At 50.4% G+C, this 15,537-nt stretch overlaps 1 protein-coding gene across 8 annotated transcripts in view; it reads right to left on the bottom strand.

The window, feature by feature from the left end:
• tep1 (telomerase-associated protein 1) overlaps window positions 1–15,537 on the bottom strand; it is a 36,233-nt gene that overhangs the window by 6,612 nt on the left and 14,084 nt on the right. For 6 of the 8 annotated variants that reach the window (XM_086153537.1, XM_086153539.1, XM_086153536.1 and 3 more), the window contains exons 13-45: window positions 15,099–15,360; window positions 14,857–15,009; window positions 14,698–14,766; window positions 13,684–13,805; window positions 13,531–13,596; window positions 13,253–13,399; window positions 12,191–12,482; window positions 11,766–11,887; window positions 11,544–11,657; window positions 11,352–11,469; window positions 11,099–11,275; window positions 10,820–11,007; window positions 10,608–10,749; window positions 9,742–9,921; window positions 9,565–9,657; window positions 8,609–8,744; window positions 8,368–8,527; window positions 8,160–8,290; window positions 7,998–8,086; window positions 7,274–7,674; window positions 7,082–7,202; window positions 6,359–6,483; window positions 6,181–6,280; window positions 5,949–6,104; window positions 5,659–5,871; window positions 5,513–5,569; window positions 4,859–4,991; window positions 4,532–4,762; window positions 3,420–3,571; window positions 3,143–3,250; window positions 1,434–1,538; window positions 1,225–1,354; window positions 1,027–1,112 (exon numbers count right to left, since the gene is read on the bottom strand). In XM_086153537.1, coding sequence (XP_086009663.1) covers window positions 1,027–1,112; window positions 1,225–1,354; window positions 1,434–1,538; window positions 3,143–3,250; window positions 3,420–3,571; window positions 4,532–4,762; window positions 4,859–4,991; window positions 5,513–5,569; window positions 5,659–5,871; window positions 5,949–6,104; window positions 6,181–6,280; window positions 6,359–6,483; window positions 7,082–7,202; window positions 7,274–7,674; window positions 7,998–8,086; window positions 8,160–8,290; window positions 8,368–8,527; window positions 8,609–8,744; window positions 9,565–9,657; window positions 9,742–9,921; window positions 10,608–10,749; window positions 10,820–11,007; window positions 11,099–11,275; window positions 11,352–11,469; window positions 11,544–11,657; window positions 11,766–11,887; window positions 12,191–12,482; window positions 13,253–13,399; window positions 13,531–13,596; window positions 13,684–13,805; window positions 14,698–14,766; window positions 14,857–15,009; window positions 15,099–15,360 — 4,879 coding nt within the window. The remainder of the gene's footprint in view (window positions 1–1,026; window positions 1,113–1,224; window positions 1,355–1,433; window positions 1,539–3,142; window positions 3,251–3,419; window positions 3,572–4,531; window positions 4,763–4,858; window positions 4,992–5,512; window positions 5,570–5,658; window positions 5,872–5,948; window positions 6,105–6,180; window positions 6,281–6,358; window positions 6,484–7,081; window positions 7,203–7,273; window positions 7,675–7,997; window positions 8,087–8,159; window positions 8,291–8,367; window positions 8,528–8,608; window positions 8,745–9,564; window positions 9,658–9,741; window positions 9,922–10,607; window positions 10,750–10,819; window positions 11,008–11,098; window positions 11,276–11,351; window positions 11,470–11,543; window positions 11,658–11,765; window positions 11,888–12,190; window positions 12,483–13,252; window positions 13,400–13,530; window positions 13,597–13,683; window positions 13,806–14,697; window positions 14,767–14,856; window positions 15,010–15,098; window positions 15,361–15,537) is intronic. The other 2 variants (XM_086153542.1, XM_086153543.1) reach the window with 1 other exon arrangement.

The raw sequence follows: 15,537 nt of genomic DNA, 5'->3' as shown, positions 1-15,537 counted from the left end.
GCGACAAGAATTCACCACCACCTGGATGACTGATAACGTCCATAGACACGTTCTCCACTAAGATGGTGCTTTGTATTGGATGCGGAGCTGCCATGCAAGATGTTCGGCCATAGCGGGCAACTCGGGATTCTGCGCCTCGCCCGAGGACATTTCAGCAGACACAAATTGAAGCCAGGAATTGAACCGTTGACCCTCCGATTGGAGGGACGCAACTGACTACCGCCTTGGCCGCCCCCAAAGAAGGATGGTCTACATCAGGGGTGGGCAAACTTTTTTTTCAGGGGCCGCATTGACTTTTAAAATTCGACAGACGGGCCGGGTCCCTACAAGATATGATACATATAAAACAAAACAAAACAAAAAAAAAAAAAAAAGCATTTGTTAACAGCCCATTTCAGACTTGTATGACATTTGCTTTGAAAATAAAACCGGCTTGGTTTTGAAGGTTCTGACATTTGCTTGCATTTCGTGCACAAACTGTTTTTTCCCTTGTAGCTTCACGTCCAGCTCAATCATGAGTGTCAGTATGTCCACAGAGAAGGCTAAATCACAAAGCCAATCTGTGTCATTCAGCTCAGGAAAATAGCTAAAAAAATGAAATAATCTCCTTTTTGAGTTTCCACATTCATTCATCCAATCACTCAATCATTCACATCAAGTATGAACTTTGTTCCGATCTTTGGCGGGCCGGATGAAAAAGACCAACGGGCCGAATTTGGCCCGCGGGCCGTAGTTTGCCCACCCCTGGTCTACATCCTTCAGAGCCGAAGCAAAGGTGGGAGCATGGAAATCAATCGATATCTATTAATACTGCATATCGATTGGGGCAAATTATGGATATAATGCACTTTCAGGTGGCACTGGAGCCAGGTAAGATGAGAGGATGAATCGGTGCACCGTGAAGCCTCGCTCATATATGTTTCCCCAAACATCCAGGTTGTTTTGCCTGGAAAAAAAGCTTTCGTGCTGGAAAATTATGAAGAAGATTTAAAAAAAAAAAGCCGGGGTTCGTCCCAGTCGATGCACCTGTAGGGGTTTCCAGATCCGCACCGTGCCGTCATTGGACGCGGTGAGCACCGTCACCTCCTCCGGGTCCACCTCTCGGGCGAGGTCTTGGATTTTCAAAAAAAAAAAAAAAAAAAAAAAATGCAGGAGTGTGATTTGTGCAGCACGCTAACTGAAATGGATGAAATGAATTCTTGTTAGCCGTTAAAAGTGGCAAACCTTTCCCCGGGAGGAGCGAGCAGTGGTTGATTCGCTGCTCGTGCGCGCCGATGTGGCAGATTTCCATGCCCGTCTCCCGACTCCAGACGTGCAGCTTCCCGTCGGCGCATCCTGCCATCACATAGTCACCCTGCCAAAACGTGGAGTTGTGTCAGTGACGCTGCAATTTTTTGTTTTTGTTTTTTTTTTGCCACATTTCTAAAAATTACCGGGCAGCAGACAGAGGTGAGAGGAACGATCCAGGGGATCTCCCGGAGACACCGGCCGGCCTGAAGGTCCCACGTGCAGAGTCTCCCGTCATTGGAGGAGCTCACCTGGGAGGGGGCCGAGGCCAAAACATGAATTTAAGTATTTTTACACTGGATTATATTTAAATAATGGCAGTGGACCATCGGAAGCAACTGTGGGCGTTCACCGTCCTCCCTGAGAGGGACCGAACAGCCAACCTTCTGATTGGAGGGAAGCCCCCGCTCTACCAAGTTAGCTCTACAAACATCCGAAAAACTAATCTCGGTCTTTCAGTGTAACACTTTCTAATACAGTAATACCTTGACTTACGAGTTTAATTGGTTTCGGTGACCGAGCTCGTGACTCAATTTGCTCGTACGTCAAATCAATTGAAACGCTATTAATCTGTCCCAGCCCCCCACGGTTTTGTTACATGATTTGAAATAAGAAAAATGCACTAATAAATAATGATGTAATAAAAAATAGTAATACAGACTAAAAGACAATGTAAAGACAAAAAGTTGTTTTATTAAGTGTATTGGTGGTGCAGGAGTAGGAGCTTGTTTTTTTCATTTGTTGCTCAAACTTTCTGTCTATGCACTTAATGCTACAATATATTGCTAAATGTAACTTGCACCCTCTGTTACACTTTATGTCTAAACTTCATTTATGGACGGAGGGAAACCATCAAACCGTCCCTGACTGGCTTTGAATGACTCTTCTGATGCATCATCTGTCAACATTACCGTAATTCCCAATAATTCCCCGTAAATGGCTTCCGCCTTCTCACAGACGATGCTCTCCATCACCGGATCTCACCAACAACCACTTCTCCATCTCTTCACAGACGAGTCCACAACACACACACACCACGCACATGATTTTTTGTGATTTTCTCTGGGCTAACTATCGGCAGGTGGCGCGTCCCACTGTTTTTAAACGCTCCTTCGCAAACATCGGCAGCCATGTCGGCGGACGGACATGGTCATCCGAATCGCTCCAAACACAGATCTGGGCTTGTATCGCAAATCGCAAAAGTCCATATCTTGGAATATTTAAGTTGATGCACTCGTAAGTTAAGGTTCCACTGTTTTCGGTAAGAGGGTCTAATTTGTGAGTCAGGTCTAGGTGTAAATATACTGCTCAAAAAGATAAAGGGAACACTTGAACAACACAATCTAACTCCAAGTCAATCACACTTCTGTGAAATCATAGTGTCCACTCAGGAAGCAACACAGATTCATTTTGACTTGTTTTAAGGACATTACATCAAAGTTGGATCAGCCTGGAGTTTGTTTTTACACTTTAATTTTGAGTGTGATTCCTAATCCAGACCTCCATGGGTTGATACAATTGATTTCCATTGATCATTTTTGTGTGATTTTGTTTTCAGCACATTCAACTGTGTAAAGAGCAAAGTATTTCATAAGAATATTTCATTCATTTCGATCTAGGATGTGTTTTTTAAGTGTTCCCTTTACTTTTTTGAGCAGTGTATATATACATATACATTTTTTTTAAAATGTGTATATATATACATTTTTTTTTTAAATGTGTGTGCATATATATGTATATATATATACCCATACTGCATTTTTTTTTTTTTTTTTTTTTTTAATTTTCAATCATTTTTTTTAAATCAGACAGTTGGAATATCCCATTAGGCAAGTGTTTTGATTAGCCGCCTCACTGCACAGTCCGGAGCCCAGGCACAGCCGGTGATCCAATCCCTGTGGGCGTTGGGGAGCACCTTGGACTGGAGGGGAGGGGTGCATGTCACGTCCCACAACATCAGTGCCTGAAACACACACACACACAAACACACACATATACTCGGGGTTTGCTATGGTGTCATGTCCATATCTTAGTTCCTGTTCATTTCACATCAACCTCCTAGGACGCCTAAATCTGGGTTTTTGGAGGGAATCTTTTCCCAGGCGACCGAAGACAGACACACACACACACACCTGATCCTTTCCTCCAGACAGTAGCGCTCCGCCATCCGGCCTGAAGGCCAGACAGGTGATGCCACCGGTGTGGCCCCTGAGTTCTGCCTGGGGCTCGGCGCTCACGTCCCTGCCCAGCTCTACCAGCAGCCGCAAAGTCACAGTGAAGCTCTCTGAGAGACAAAAACATCCATAAATAGGCTTTCTCCGCTACGGGACCCACTTTTTGTTTCCTGGCATGTCGCGATCAGCGCTTTTGTTATTGAGACTATGACTAATGTGATCATTAGTGCCTCCCACCCCTGATATCCCCTATGTCTTTACCACGCTCTCGCCTTCTATCTCTTTGTCTTTCTAACCCCAACTGGTCAAGGCAGAAGGCCGCCTGCATTGACCTGGGATCTGAACGAGGGCCCCGGGGAAAGGCGGCTGTTCAGAACACTGTAGATCACGTGTCAAACTCGAGGCCAGAAGGCCAAATGTACCCCGCCATGTCATTTTATGGCCTGTGAGAGTCTTAAAATAAAAGCCAAACCTGTGCATTGACCATAAACTACATTTCCCACGATTCATGCCGATCATGTGACCTGCGAAGTGACGGCATCCCAACATTAGATTGCAGTGTATCCACATCAATGCCATATTCAACAAGTGGAACTGAGTAATCCAAATGATCACGAAATGTCCGGGAGGAGAAAAGTTGACGCGGATGGAAGAAAGATGGGAAGGCAAATACGTGTTTGTGCTTCAAGGAGAAAAAAAATTGTTATCTTATGTTATGTGGCAGTGTTGGATGTCAGAGAGTACAATCTATGTTGGCATTTTGACACCAAAGACGGAGCTAAAAATGCCAAAGTTAGCCTTCCAGAAAAACAACAAATTGTGCAAGAATTAAAAGCCAAACTACGATGGCAGCAGAATGTGCTCTAGCAAGCCGCGTCCAAAAAAAAACACAGCAGTGAAAGCTAGCAGTGAAAATGAGGATGACACCTGTGCTGTAGATCATCTTGAAGAGTGTGGTCCAGACATGCTGTGCATGGAAGTGGGATTTAGCGGCATCAAAATATTTATGGACTCTACATAAGCCAACGTTGATGCCGTCATTAAAAGCCTGGCTTTTTTTCGCCGTTCACCTGAGGCCGTGGCCAGATGCGTAGCGTTATGAGCCATGGCGTTGATGACGCCCGGCTGCACGCCCGACATGCCGCGCAGCCGCAGGCCTGCCGCTGCTCCGTCCTCCCGCTCCCAGACCCGCAGGCGACCGTCAGATCCCGCAGACACCAAGAGCGTCTCCTCGCCCACGCCGGCCCACAGCAGGGAGGGAACCGACACCTCCAGATTCTCGGCGGCCCAGATCATCTCGCCTGTGCTCGGGAAAAAAAAAAAAAAAAATGGCCTTGTATCCAGCACTTCAAAAGGACCGGCCCGTATCGCCACGGTTACGCCGCGTCCAATCGCACCTGATTCCAGACTAAAGAGTCTGAGGCCTTCATGGTATCCCACGGCGACGTTGTCGCCATGCACGACGGCGCACAGCGCGGCCAGCTCCGGGATGGAGGTCTTGGATTTCTTCTGGGGGGGCTCCTGCTCACACTGACAGGGAGGAGATACGGATCAGAAATATCTTAGGGTTGCTAATTTTCATAAAAATAAAACTGTGTCTTAATAAGGCTGGTTGGATTCCCACAGGGAGCCTTTCCCGTGCGTGGACCTCCATGTTCCTTTCGCAGTCCAAGAACATGCAAGAGGTTCATCGGCAATAATACATTTTCCAGACGTGTGAATAAGAGACTGAACGTTTGATTGTCTCTATAGGAAAAGTGAATGAGAGGGTGAATGCACGATAAGCCATGGTTATTCGAGGTATTTGGTATTGGTGCACTGACACCGAGGGGTTACAGTCTTGATCGCGAGTCATGCCGGAGACTTTCCCGAAGCCACTTTTTAGGAAAAGGAGCTCCACAAAGCTCCCTCTACCTGCAAGGTGGAGATGAAAAAACCCCACCGTCCAGCACCAGACTCTCAGTTACCCGTCACGTTAGCAGGTGGCTAACAAACAACGCCCATCTTTAAACTGAGAAACCGAAAGGTGGTGGCCGCGGACGGAAACTTACGTTGTGACTTTTCAGCGTGCCGGCGGCGCATCCCAGTCCGCCCGACCATAGCTGCAGCTGTATCCCACGGGAGAACAGGAGAAGACTAATTCAGAAGAGAGAATCCCATCTGGTTTATAACGACACAGCGTGACGCCCTCACCCACCGCGTGATCGGCGCCTGCGGTTACGAGCATTCGACCGTCTTCCAGGAAGGCGAGGGCGTCGGCGGCGCCGCGGTGAGCCTTGAAGTGCCCGAAGCAGGCGGCGGCAGCCACCGACCAGACGCGCACCTCCCCAGACACGGAGCCTGAGCAGAGCGTGGAGGAGGACGGCGAGAAGGAGAGGCTGCGCACCGAGCGACGGTGACCGCGCAGGACCTGGGGGGGAAGCGAAAAAACAGAGAAGGTGAGCGCCGTGGTGACGCCCCGCCGTGGTGACGCCCGCCGCCACTCACGGTTCGCGTCTCGTTCCGCAGCCAGTTCCACACGATCACTCCCCCGTCCCAGCAGCCTGCCGCCAGCAAGCGGTCCTCGGGGTCGAAGCAAACGCAGTTAAAAGGGCTGGCGCCCTGCAGGGACGCCACCTCACGGCCTTTAGCAGAAGACCAGACCTGCAGGGGAGGAGAGAAGGGATGTCTGAAATGCTAAAATCCAGAGGCGGGCGAGGGACGCCTGGGCGGGACTGACTTTGAGCGTCTGGTCCAGGGAGGCGGTGGCGAGGTGCTTCCTGTCGGCGGTGGCGTCGCTGGCCGTTATGGCGTGTGCGTGGCCTTTGATGAGTTCAGTCCTGCGCGGGAAGGAAAGGGAAAAAGAGTCATTCTCCATGACCCGGACGGAGATGGTTATCCCCGCGCCACCGCCTCACCTGCGCCCGCTGTGCACGTCCCAGATCTCTATCTGTCCGTCGAAGGAGGTGGTGGAGACGAGTCCATCCGTCAGGAAGACGCAGCTAGAGATGCCGTCGCAGCTGCTGGCCAGAGACTTCACTTCCTGTTTGTCACCGAAGACAACATCGTGATAATATGGAGCACCTGCGCGTATGTGAGTGTGTGTGTTTAATGCAGGGTGGTTGAGATTCCTCAGCTCTTGGTTTCTGGATATATGTGTGTGTGAGTGTGAATCCATTTGCGTGTGTGCCTCTACATACTGTATGTGTATGTGTCTATATTGTGTGGATATTTGTTGGTGTGTGTCTGTGTCTCTATGGAAGGGTGTGTCCATCTGTGTGTGTGTGTATTAAGTAGGGGGGTTTGGATTCCTCAGCTCCTCATACATATGTGCATGCGTGTGTGTCTGTATATGTGAATGGGTATGTGTCTATATATACGTGGTTGTGAATGATTGTGGGTGAGTGTGCGTGCGTCTGTACATGTATGTGTGTGAGTTTGCATCTATGTGTGTGTGTGTGTCTGCATAATGTAGGGTAGTTGGGATTCTCAGCTCCTGGTATGTGTTTGTATTTGTGCGCGTCTTTATATCTGTTAGTGTTTGCAAGTGTGCATCTATATACATGAGTGTATGTGTGTGGGTGAGTGTGCATCTATATGCATGTGTCTATATATCTGTGTGTGTGTCCTCCACCTTGTACCTGCCCTGTCTGTGCGTGGATGACGTGCAGCGTCCCCCGTCCAGTGCCGACCACCATCATCTCTCCGCCGCCGTTTACCGCCAGGCAGGTGGGCTCGGACAGGAAGGTGGACACCAGCTCGCTGCGGCCAAGCATGCGGAGCGTCAACGCCGCCGATGCCACCGACGCCCCCGATAGAGAACTTGCCCTCACCTGCTCCTCTCTTCCACGGTCCGACTGTTGTTGTGCCACACGACAACGCCCGGGGCATCGTCCCCCAGCAGCCCCCGCGCCCAGACGCTAGCTGGCATCGTCTGGGGCTCGTTGAGCGCCTGCTGAGGGAAGAGCGCCGGCCAGGAGGCGAGCAAGGCGGCGTGGCGGCGCAGGAAACCCCTGCAGTCCTCCAGGGCGTCCCCGACGTCCTCTGAGAGAATGGAGAAAAGCACACCGTTTTGTGGTTGGGGAGAAGGTGGGCAGGGACGGCGGGCGCGAAACATACCGAACAGGCCGTAGGTCTCCAGGAGGGGGCGCAGCAGGCCATGGCGCACGTTAGCATACAGGAAGTAGTAGCTGGAGAGCAGGGACCGCAGCACCTCCGGCTGCTCACCTCGGACCTGAGTAAAGGGATGGGATAGCCTCTTCTATGTGCATGAAATCTCCCAATTCCCTGACAGACGGAAAAACGCTCTGGGGTGTTTTGAGACAAATAGTCTTAATACACCAACGCGAAATTAACCGATTCGGTTGTGAAATGCGCCCTCAGCTTGAAGGAACGAGGCAGAGGTTGAAAGTGGTCGAGGCAGAAGGCCACCCGCATTCCTGCGGCGGTAAAAGGCCGGTAAAATGTTTGGTTTCTGTAGATCATCTTAAAGAGTGGAGGTCCGGACCTGCTCTACGTGGGAGGTTTCTTGAGACAAGAGTTAGAGGGCTTACGGACCAGGCTGGAGGACAGGTGCTCCACCGCCTCTGCTTCGCAATGCAGGAAGGTCTCCTCGCCGCGGGGGTCTGCCAGGGTCCACAGGTGAGCTGCAGAGGAGAGACTCGCTCAGGATGGGCACCCTGTTGCCTTGGCAGTGCAACAAGTTGTTATTTCTCTCACCTGCGAGGATCAGGTGAACGTCGACATGGTCGGCTTCTGTTGGGAGGAGGAGGTCCTCGAAGGCCCTCTTCACATCGTGGTTGTTCAGGGCCAGAAGGTCATCGGCGAGGAGATGGGACGGGCTCGTCAGGCTGCGCGGTGGGTTCAGACATACTGTCGGATCGGGGATTTGGTGCGGTTTCGTCGGGCTGATAAAAGCCCCCTCTACCTTTTTAAGTGCTGCACTATGTGGGCAAACGTCGCCATGGGAACGCGGCCCCCGGGCTTCCTGGAGAGCCGCAGCACCTCCTGCCAGGCGAGTCGACCGCCGGTGCTGGGCAGCTGGTTGCACGTGTTCAGCACGGAGTACAAGTCCCTTTCCCTCAGGCCTGCGGAGATGAACAAAAGGTTAGAGGAGGGGGTGCGGGATCCGTCTGCACCCCGGAAGGTTCCCAAACTGCTCCGCTCACCCGCCGGGCTGATGGTGAGCACGGCCAGAGCCAAGCCGAGTCCTGGCACGTCCCGGTGCTGAGAGAGGAGTCTCTCCAAACAGTGCCGGACCAGCTGGTTCAGAGATGACGGGAGGACCTGGAGGCTTTCCTTCAGCTGAGACACACACACACACACACACACACACACACACACACACACACACACACACACACACACACACACTTGAAAAACTCAATCTGTAGCAGCAGAGGTCATCAAGGACAAGCTCAAGTATAGCTTGAGTCCCTGAGTGCCGCGTTCTTTGGTTCCACCTAAAGTGCAGTTTGAGCTCTGCTGGAGACAATAGCCCCTTTCTAACAGTTGGGAACTTTTTGCAATTCTGAGAGCCTTTTCAGGAATGAGGCCATTTCTTGCTGAATCTAAATATTACTCATAACCTATCAAGGATTAATACATGAAGAATATTTGCATTGGTCTGTTTTCACACCAGGCTTTTTGCAGTTCCTGGAACCTTCTCAGGAACCAGCCCATACCTCAGTGCATTCAAGTACATTGGGGACCAGGAGACCGTGCACCTCAACTCTTTGAACCATTACATTTAATACCATATTTTTTTTATAATATAATATATAATATTTAAACCATATATTTAATAATTTAATAATAAAACCATAAGACAATTTATATTTCATTATATTTCTTATTCTTCCCCCTTTCCACTATTATCTATTACTGTTATGTTTTTACTTGAAACTCTGGCACAACAATTTCCTTCGGGATTAATAAAGTTGTTCTCATCTCATCTCATCTCTCATCATTATATGGTTTCGTAGGAACTCATATGACGTAGGTGAATGAAGCAGGGTGATTTCAAACTTCAGCACAGTTTCTAGTTACGAACTGCACTAGGTCGTGGACGCAATGCTACACGCCGAGCACACACACACGCTAGAGAGGTAAGAAAGCGTCTGACCTTGTCAAAAGTGGCATAGCTCCTCAGGTCCTGGCAGGCCAAGTGCAGGTAGAGGGGACTCTCAGCTCCTTTCTTCATCGTCAGGGTCTGGAGCTGGATTCGGACAAACACGAAGCTTGTCAAAGAAAAAAAAAAAAAAAGGGGGTAGGGGCGCAAGGGTGCATCTCAAATGGAGACCTGGTTGTTGAAGGCAGAGTCACTGAGTCTCTTCCCGAAGGCGTCCAGTCCCTTCTGGACGATCTCCCTCCGGTCAGACATTGTCAGCTGCCCCAGAGCAAAGCGGAAGATGCCCCTGCTCTTTGCCAACGCTTGCAGCAGCATGGAATTGGATGCCACACTCAAAATGCAGCACACACCCTGACAACAAAAGAGATGTGTAATTACATGCACATAGATAAGCTTACAGTTAGAGCTAGGCTGCCCCTAGTGGCCATAGGCTACCTCCTAGTAACCATAGACTACCTCCTAGTGGGAACAGGCTACCCCTTAGTGGCCACAGGCTACCCTTTAGTGGTCACAGGCTACCCCTTATTGGCCACAGGCTACCCCCTAGTGGCCACAGGCTACCCTTTAGTGGTCACAGGCTACCCTTATTGGCCACAGGCTACCCCCTAGTGGCCACAGGCTACCCTTTAGTGGCCACAGGCTACCCCTTAGTGGCCACAGGCTACCCCTGACGGCCATAGGTGATCCCTGCATCGCCCTCCTCCAATCTTGTCTGCACTCGTGTCCCTTCATTAATGCATGATAGCAACCGTACATTTTCTCCCAAGTCCCTGGATCTCCTTTTTCAGGCTTCCCTAGGGGCGTGGCTTTATCTCGCCAGGCGACTATCATTATTTCTATGATGTCATGACAGCTATTAACATGTAACTGTGATCATTTGTGCAAGTGGTTCCCAACCCTTACACCCCCTTGTTTCACACTCTCTCTTCTGTCCAATCAGCGGATGGACAAAGATATCAAACCCGGTGATTTATTCGGATGAAAAGTGAGCGGCAGCCGGACAACAAAAATGTAAAAAGGCTGTCGTAGCAACCGACCTTCGGTAGGTGCTGTGGGATCCAGTCGGAGGTTGGCTGGCCTGCGGCATCTCGGACCAGGTCCGCCCCGTCCACCATGAAAACCAGTGGCTGGCCCGTCCCCGGAACCTTCAGGGCGGCATGGAACTCCAACAGCAAGTCTCTGGGGACACGGGAGACGGTTGAAAAATAAGCAAATCAACAGAACAACCAGCGATCCTGACTCTGCCCACCTGTAGGAGAGGACTGACGGCAATTGCTCCCCCGCACCCTTCATGTCCCTCAGACCGAGGAGGAGGCAATGCAGGAGGTTCTCTGCCGAGCGGGCGGCCCGGCTGGCCGCCGTTGAGTAGGAGATGACACGAAAGTCCGGGCGTTCTCCGGACCCGACCCTGGCTCTGAGTGCATCTGCGAGGGCGGCCTGTGACGAGATGGAAAGAACAAAAATCTATTTATCATGAGCTTTTCTCTTGTGCAACTGTGCACAGTCAAGGATAATTGTGCATATCTACCATGAAGACGGTTTTGCCCTGCCCTGCGGCGCCCTCCACCACCACCACGCCGCCGTTGACCTGGACCTTCCGCACCGTCTCCACGGCGGCGGACAGCAGCTTGGCCCTCCCAAAGAAGTTGCGTCGTAGCGACGCCTGGTGCACCTCCTGCTCGCTGGCGTCGGTGGCCTCGCTGGCCTGCCGGAAGGACACAAGACGGGGTTTCGACATGCAAAGTGACGTCGGTCGATACAGCGTTTGTGAAGAAACTCACTTCAACAAACTGCACCGTGACCGCCTTCCAGAGGTCTTCCAGCACTGCTTTGCCGAAGTTCTCTAGGTTCTTCAGGTAGGGCTTTCCCTCCACGACACCGCCCCACTCGCAAGGGTAACTGCAGGAGACAGGCGGACACTTACTTGAATTTTTTATCGTCATCTTGTAATCAGGCAAGGAAGTCAGACTCACTTCTCCGTGACCTTCGCGTTACTGTCCTGGATCCAGCTCTTCAAAGAGGCCATTTTAGACGCCGCTTCCTTCGATTCGGGCGCAAAGTCAGATCTCCAGGCAGCGGGAACCGACCTGCAGGCAGAGTGGCATCACAAAGCCGTCACGTCGCCGCGCTGTCCTCCTAGCCGAATGGATACCGACCAAGCAAATAAGTATTTTGTCCCAACGACGGCTGCGTACTTGACAATGTTCGGATCCCTGAAGTAGCAGAAAATCCGGCTGTGCGCCACATCCCGGTGGAGAGCTTGAAACTGACGGATCTCCATCTCGGTGACGGAGAGGCCCTCTGGGGCTGACGTCAGCTGCACACAAAAGGCAAGCGCTTTAGCACAGCTACCGGGGGGCATCGTGAACCCTCCTCCTCGAGGAGGTGATCTCACAGAGCAGATACAGTCCTCTCTGAACGTCGGGACACTTCTCGGACAAACAGCTATTCACTCTACATCACGGCAATGTCAGTGAACCTCCAGCATGTTTTTGGACAGTGGAAGCAACCCGGAGGAACCCCGCGCAGACACGATGGAAAAACTGCTCCACCCGGGGAAATCTAATATAAAATCTGAAGTACCGTATTTCTTGGCCTTCTGCTGGGAGTCAGATCTTACCCAGCTGTACTGCGGGAGGTCTGGGAGCTGAAGCCTGGGGGGCACAAGGCCATACCTTTCCCCCAGGATGGCCACCAACATCTGGCTTCGGCACACCTCCGAGAGGCACAACTCCACGGCGCGCTCCGACTCCTCCTCAGTCACCCCCCAGCGCAGTTCTACCTCCTGCAGGTGGAGGCAGTGCAGCGCGGCGCGGCGGCGGAGCTCCGGGAAGACGCTCCGCACCAGGACGTCACGCTCGGCATGCATGTCCCTGAAGGTGGAGGAGATGAACACTCGCACCCCTCGCCACCTGGGGAGAGGGCGAGTTCAAACCATCAGCGCCTTCTACAACAAAATGCTAAACCTGAAATGGCTGATAATCTTTCTAAGATTTATTTGTATCAAGAATATTTATCATGAGCTCCTTACATACTGGAGCAGATTTTTGCCATTGCGAGAACCTTTTCAGGCTGTGGAGACAGCAGAGGCGACCAGGGAAGGTGGACCTCAGCTCCTACAACCCTCTTAGCTCCATCTCCGAGACAGAGTCTTTTTACATTTCCTTAAGAACCCTACTTCCAAGTTTTTAAAAACTGCTGTGCTCACTGCTCTGATGTTTTCTTGCGAGATCTGCACCAACGAAGAGGTCCAAGCTCTTCTGGTCTGATAGGCCTGTGGCAGAGCTTGCAGAGGAACACCAGCATTTTGGACCAGAATCGGTCCGGAGTTAGCCAACGGCTAATGGGGTTCTTCGCACGATGAAGCGGCGCAGGGAGAAGATAAAAACACCTCGACCCATTTTATAGTCCACGGTTATATTTACCGCCATGCGGAACATGGAGGTTGTGGCCGCTTACACCTCCACATTGTCCATGTCTACCTCTTCTGTGGTTTGTTTTGAGTGTGGAGCTTAAGGTGCACGTCACACTGGTGCCTTCTGTGGTCCCTGAATGGCTGTGGGAATGCAAAACTAAACATTTCCCTGGAGAGGGCTAGTTCTTTGAACTTTTTTGTTCAGAAATGAATTTTTCTTTATCTGCTGACATCTTACGTCCCAAAAACAAACAAAGATAAAATTACCTTAACTTGGGGATGGCTGGTATTGTGCATAAGTCTTTGGTGGCTTCTGCTTTATCTTTGGCTCCCTCTGGTGGCTGGATGTTGTAAACCCTGTCCAAATGCTCGACGTGGTCCAGCAGCCTGGATGATCCGCGTTCAGCCACAAACCTGGCCGAGGAATTTTTGAGATTATGAAGGATAAATGCATCTGAAGTTGACAGAAGAGTAAACAGCCTCAAAAAGTGGCATTATCTTTGCGAGAGTTGGGATTAAAAACCGGGCACGCTTCTCATTTTTACCTCAGCATTTGCTCACTGAAGCCTGTCAGTTCTACACACTGGCTGTCGGATGAATATGAGACAGCACTGCAGCGGAGAAAAAAAAAAAATTGCATTGACAGAAACAGAAATTTGATTTTTTTTTTTTTTTTTTTAAATAAAATGATGTCTCACGAGTTGTTCACGAGGATGTTGATCAGGAGGGCTTTGGCGTTCACCTCCTTCCGGTAGTTCTGGACGGCCCAGCTGACATTGTCGTTGTTCCAGCTGTCGTTCAGCATGATGATATTGTCCACCTATGACCAAATGGACATTTTCCAATTGCATACATGTTTTATACAAATCAATACATATAGGATACATATATCAACATCACACGCTGGGCACAACCGGGAAAGGAACAAATCATTTCCTAATAAATGTATTGCCTTAAAATGCTCATTAGCCCGAGGCTAGCTCTTAGCCATTAGCCCTGAACCCTTTTGTAAACATATCGTCGAACCTCCCGACGGCTTCTGACACCTTGAATTTAATTTTAGATTCAGTCATTAATTCGTTACCGATAACGTTTATCCTCCACTTGGGGTTGTGAGGGCTGGAGCCTATCCTAGCTGTCATTGGGCAAGAGGCGGGGTTCACCCTGGGCCAATCACGGGGCCACCTATAGACGTACCATTCACCCTCTCATTCACACATCATATAGAGACATACAACCATTCATCCTCTAATTTATACATTGTCTAAAACATTCAGGGTCTCCCACCAGTCTAAAGATTCGTAAAAATAAGTAAATACTAAATAAGTAAATCAAATAAAACAAGTGTTTCCTAAGGGGGCATAACATTACATAAGGAAATCAAAAAAATTGTATTATTGTTTAAATTATTTACAAGCCAGAAAAACAAAATAAACTGGGATGTTCGCAAAATGAAGAGAATGAACGATGACATGGATATTGATGGGAAATCTCTGCAATTTTGGGGGTCTCCAAAGAACCTCCAGCATGTTTTCGGACTCTTGGAGGGACCCTTCGAAGACACATGGAGACTCCAGACAGAAAGGCTGTCATTTGGGAATCCAACCAGAGACCTTCTTGCTGTGGGGCGAGGCGCTAACCACTGCGGTAGCTTGCTGCAATTTTAAAATTTTGTTTATTGGGCGTGCTGCAAACTGACTTTGAAAACAAACCTTGTTTGTCTTACTGAACAACCTGGACAAGAAGTCGGCATCTTCCGTACTCGACATCTGCGCGAGTTCCTGCGGAGAGAAAATATCCGGGGGGAATATTAAGAGCGTACATTTTCGATAACGTCGGGCGAGCCGGAGGAGGGGCAACCTCCCCCTCACCTTTATCTGCTCCATCACGGCCCTGACGTTGTCGAGGAGGACGTCGGACTTCAGCTCGACGGCTGCGAAGCCATTCCAGGATGCCAAAGCGATCTGAGTATCCTCGGCGCTGGTGGCGATCATCAGAGAGAGCAACACCAACACCTCCATCACCTGACGGAGGACAGATTATGGGTTACCGCAATACCATACTTCAACGTTCTGTGGTTCATCTGGAAAAGACTTAAAGAGCAGGCACTCACAGAGGGGGTGAGATCTTCATCCTGGTCTTTCTTCTCTCCTCTCTGACTCCCCTCATCCTCACCGTTTGCCTCATCCTCCCTCTGTGGCGGCCGCGGGAGGCAGAAGTCGGTTTTCAGGCACGGCCTGCGGAAACCGACGGTCTCGGTGTTGAGCAGGATGACCGTCCGTCCAGGCAAAGGAGGCACGTTGTGGCGGCAGGAGATCTGAACGGCGGTCTCCAGAGCCTTGCAGTAGCGGTCAAGCAGAGGGGCAGCGCATCGCCTGGGGAGGGGGGGAATCTGGTTATCCCTCTGCTTAATGTAATAAAACCACCGTCTTGATAGCTTCACCTACTTGGCAACACAGATATACAAGAAGGTGCCCCTCTCTTCCCGCCCCTACTTAGCTTAGCATAATGAATAGCAGTCTGTTGTCTCTGCAACCTGGCTCACATACGCC

This window comes from Fistularia commersonii, chromosome 10 (genome assembly GCF_037954325.1).
Source record: "Fistularia commersonii isolate RoL2024-O1a breed Wild chromosome 10, RoL_Fcom_v1.0, whole genome shotgun sequence".
Taxonomy (NCBI): domain Eukaryota; kingdom Metazoa; phylum Chordata; class Actinopteri; order Syngnathiformes; family Fistulariidae; genus Fistularia; species Fistularia commersonii.
Note: the sequence above shows the minus strand (reverse complement) of the source record. Positions and strands in the feature narration are given on the sequence as shown.